At 38.6% G+C, this 3,538-nt stretch overlaps 1 protein-coding gene across 1 annotated transcript; it reads left to right on the top strand.

The window, feature by feature from the left end:
- Nucleotides 1-1,723: 1,723 nt before the first annotated feature.
- On the top strand, nucleotides 1,724-2,665 carry LOC130861375 (olfactory receptor 145-like). Its single transcript, XM_057750203.1, has one exon. The coding sequence runs from the start codon at nucleotides 1,730-1,732 to the stop codon at nucleotides 2,663-2,665; it is 936 nt and encodes a 311-aa protein (XP_057606186.1). The 5' UTR covers nucleotides 1,724-1,729.
- The last annotated feature ends 873 nt before the right edge of the window (nucleotides 2,666-3,538 follow it).

Here is a 3,538-nt window from a genome sequence, read left to right on the forward strand (position 1 = left end):
TGGAATATCAAAGTGTGTACACAATGGTGACTATTTGAACATTGCTTTTGGATAGAAATTATGAATTTTTAGCAATGTGGACTTGTTGGATACATTATGATATATTCACTATATGAATTTTGGAGAGATTTTAGTGAAGTTTTTATTCGATGAAAAAATCTAGGGCTCAAAAATATGTAGCTCATAATCAACTGTAACATCTATAAATGCAATTTGCTTATATCAGTAAATAGGAAAATAAAGGAAGGTGTTCTTGGTTATAAGCATGAATAACTGGGGGTGATTGTTGGAAGGGGGATAAGATAGGAAACTGGGTGCTAAGTAAAGAGGAAAAGGAAGGGATGTGTTCTAAATGATATAAAGTATGTATCAGATGATCATGTATGCCATAATGTTAGAAACATATGTGTGGGAAGATGTGTATGTACATGTCATATTTTTGATAGGTTTAGAAAATATCATTAGCTATGTGTTAACAATTGTACAAAAGAGTCACAAAAGCACTAGGAGCAAGAGGAAGAGACAGAAAATATTTCTACCTGGGGGAATGTGCAATCCCTAATGTGAAATTTGAGTAGAATATTGAGCCTCCAAAGACACCAGAGTTAAAGCATCTTCATCCATGTAAAAATAATTTCATAAATCTGTCTTTCCTCAGGGATTTGAACTATGGAAGGTCTCCTGGGGAGTCCTCTTTATCAAACCCCTGAGACCTTGAAGCTCAGAATAAAATAATGTACATGATGCTGCATATTATTATGTTGAAAACAAAGTGTGCTGTTTGGATTCATTTTTGTAGTTTAATGATCACCTCTGGGCAAAACCTTAATTAAAAATTATTATCTGTATCTGAATCTCAGAGCAAAAGACAGACATAAATGCTCTGCGCCCCTCCACAGGGATGGAGGAAGAGGGGATTAGTTCGGTCCTACTGCCTCCTGCAGAAGAAGAGCTCTTCCTCTCTGGAGAACAGTGATGGAGAGGAAACCATAAGGACAGTTCTGATGTCTGTAGGCAAAGAAGAGTGAGCATTGAATCCTTTTTGTTTTTATGTCTTTCACAACCCATAGGCATGGAAAGTATCAGATTTTTCTGCTTACCTCAGTTCTGGCCCTGAGGTACAGATGGGTCTGTGTAGGAGGAAAGCACAGATGAGAAGTAGTGCTAGGATTATAAGGTTTGCACTGCCTCCAGTCTTTCTGTCCCTTAGGGTATGTCTTATACAGGAGAGCCAGTTTCCATGCCTGACTTAGTAACTTTTTTGCTGTGTATGCTTGAGAAACCAATGGTTCTCTGTCAGCATCTGTTTCCCCAAATCTGCTGTGAACATGTGTTTGTGATTTCCATCCTACACAGTGTCCAGTCTAGATTGGTAGCCAATACAGGGTAGATAAAGTGTGGTGAGTAAATATTAACAGATATAAATGTGAGCAAGTGAAGGAATAAAAGGCATTAGTAACAAATTGCGCAAAGATGAAAAATGCTTGCACTTTTTTACCTCTTAATACATTTTTCCAGTTTTACTTGATGCTATGCTGATGCCTCCCATGCACTTGTCTTTCCTTGAATGAGCAGAGCCACATTCAGCTTTCTATAAAATAGTTTAACCTCAGCAGAGTCTTTTGGATTATTTTTCCAGAAGGGACTGGGCATGGGAATGAATGGGGAGATTTAGTTCTGCCTCAGATATGACTATATTCTCCTATCTTTCAGATTCCACTGGGAAAGAATGGATATTGGAAACAGCTCATTAGTCACTGAGTTTATCCTTGTGGGTTTAACTAAACATTTGGAGATTCAGCTGCCCTTGTTCTTTCTTTTTCTGGGAATTTACATTGTCACTGTGGCAGGAAACCTGGGCTTGGTCACTCTAATTAGACTGAATTCTCACCTTCACACACCCATGTACTACTTCCTCTTTAATTTATCCTGTATTGATCTCTGTTACTCTTCCGTCATCACCCCAAAACTGTTGGTAAACTTTGTGTCAAACATGAACACCATCTCCTATTCAGGATGTATGACTCAGCTCTTTTTCTATTGCTTCTTTGTTAATGCAGAGTGCTATGTGTTGACAGTGATGGCCTATGATCACTATGTGGCCATCTGCAAGCCCCTGCTGTACAAGGTCACCATGTCCCCTCAGGTCTCTTCTCTGCTGGCTGTGATTGTATACTTAGGGGCATTTATTGCTGCCTGGGCACACACAGGAGGCATGCTGAGGTTGATGTTCTGTGATGCCAACACCATCAACCACTACATGTGTGACATCCTCCCCCTTCTGGAGCTCTCCTGCACCAGCACTCACAGCAATGAACTGGTAGTTCTCATTGTTGTGGGCTTTGATGTTGGTGTGCCTGGCCTCACTATCATTGTCTCCTATGCTTTCATCCTTTCCAGCATCCTCCATATCCGGTCCACTGAAGGGAGGTCCAAAGCCTTCAGCACTTGTAGCTCACATGTAATTGTTGTTTCTGTTTTCTTTGGGTCTGGGGCATTCATGTATCTTCATCCTTCTTCTGTTCTGTCCATGGACCAGAAGAAAGTGTCCACCGTGTTCTATACCATTGTGATACCCATGCTTAACCCTCTGATCTACAGCTTCAGAAACAAGGAGGTTAAAATTGCCCTGAAAAAAAGCTTGAGTAGAAAAATATTTTCCTGAGTTGGAGCTCTATTAATTACTATAGGAGAATATAGCTTTCTTTTAAAATCATTTTTTTTCCTTGCTAGAGTTATTTCATATAGGAAAAAGTAAGCTATAATAGAAAGAGTGTCTGACTTGGAATTAGACGGCCTGGGTTGAAAGCTCTTCAAAATAAGGGCATCCTGTTCCTCTATAGGATCATTGGGAACAAGAAGTTGATGAAAATGAATGTTAGTAGCATAGTATTGGGAGCCTAATAGTTGTGAAATTTATTCTTTCCTCCTTTCAGTTCTTCCTCCCTCTCTCTTTCCTCCCAGTGTTTTCCTCTTAAAAATTAAAAACAATTCACACACCTTTTTAAAGTAGGTTGAGCAGTTTATAGCAGGTAGGAATGTTCTTATTCTGGAAACAATTTCTTCATAGAAACCTTTAGATAAGATTCACATTTGAACTTCAAACCTATTAATAGCTCTGTTTGAATACTCCATAGACATCTGAACTTAACATGTAAGGATTAACCTAATCACATAAACATCTCCAAGCCTAACAAACTTGTTCCTCTTTCAAAATCTCTCCAAAATTCTATGTTGTGGATATATCATAATGCATCCAACTACTCCACATTGCTAAAAATCCATATTTTCTATCTAAAAGCAATGCTAAAATAATCACCATTGTGTACATAGTTTGATATTCCACTATATTTATTTTAATGGGATACATTCCCAGAATGTTTCCCACGGACCCCTTCCTTGAGTTCAATTAATTTGCTAGAGTGGCTCACAGAACTCAGGAAAACAGTGCACTTATGTTTACCAGTTTATAATAAAAGCATCTGATTTAGGACACAGATGAACACCAGGTAAAATATATGAATAGGGCCAGGTATGG

This window comes from Hippopotamus amphibius, chromosome 9, assembly GCF_030028045.1.
Source record: "Hippopotamus amphibius kiboko isolate mHipAmp2 chromosome 9, mHipAmp2.hap2, whole genome shotgun sequence".
Taxonomy (NCBI): Eukaryota; Metazoa; Chordata; class Mammalia; order Artiodactyla; family Hippopotamidae; genus Hippopotamus; species Hippopotamus amphibius.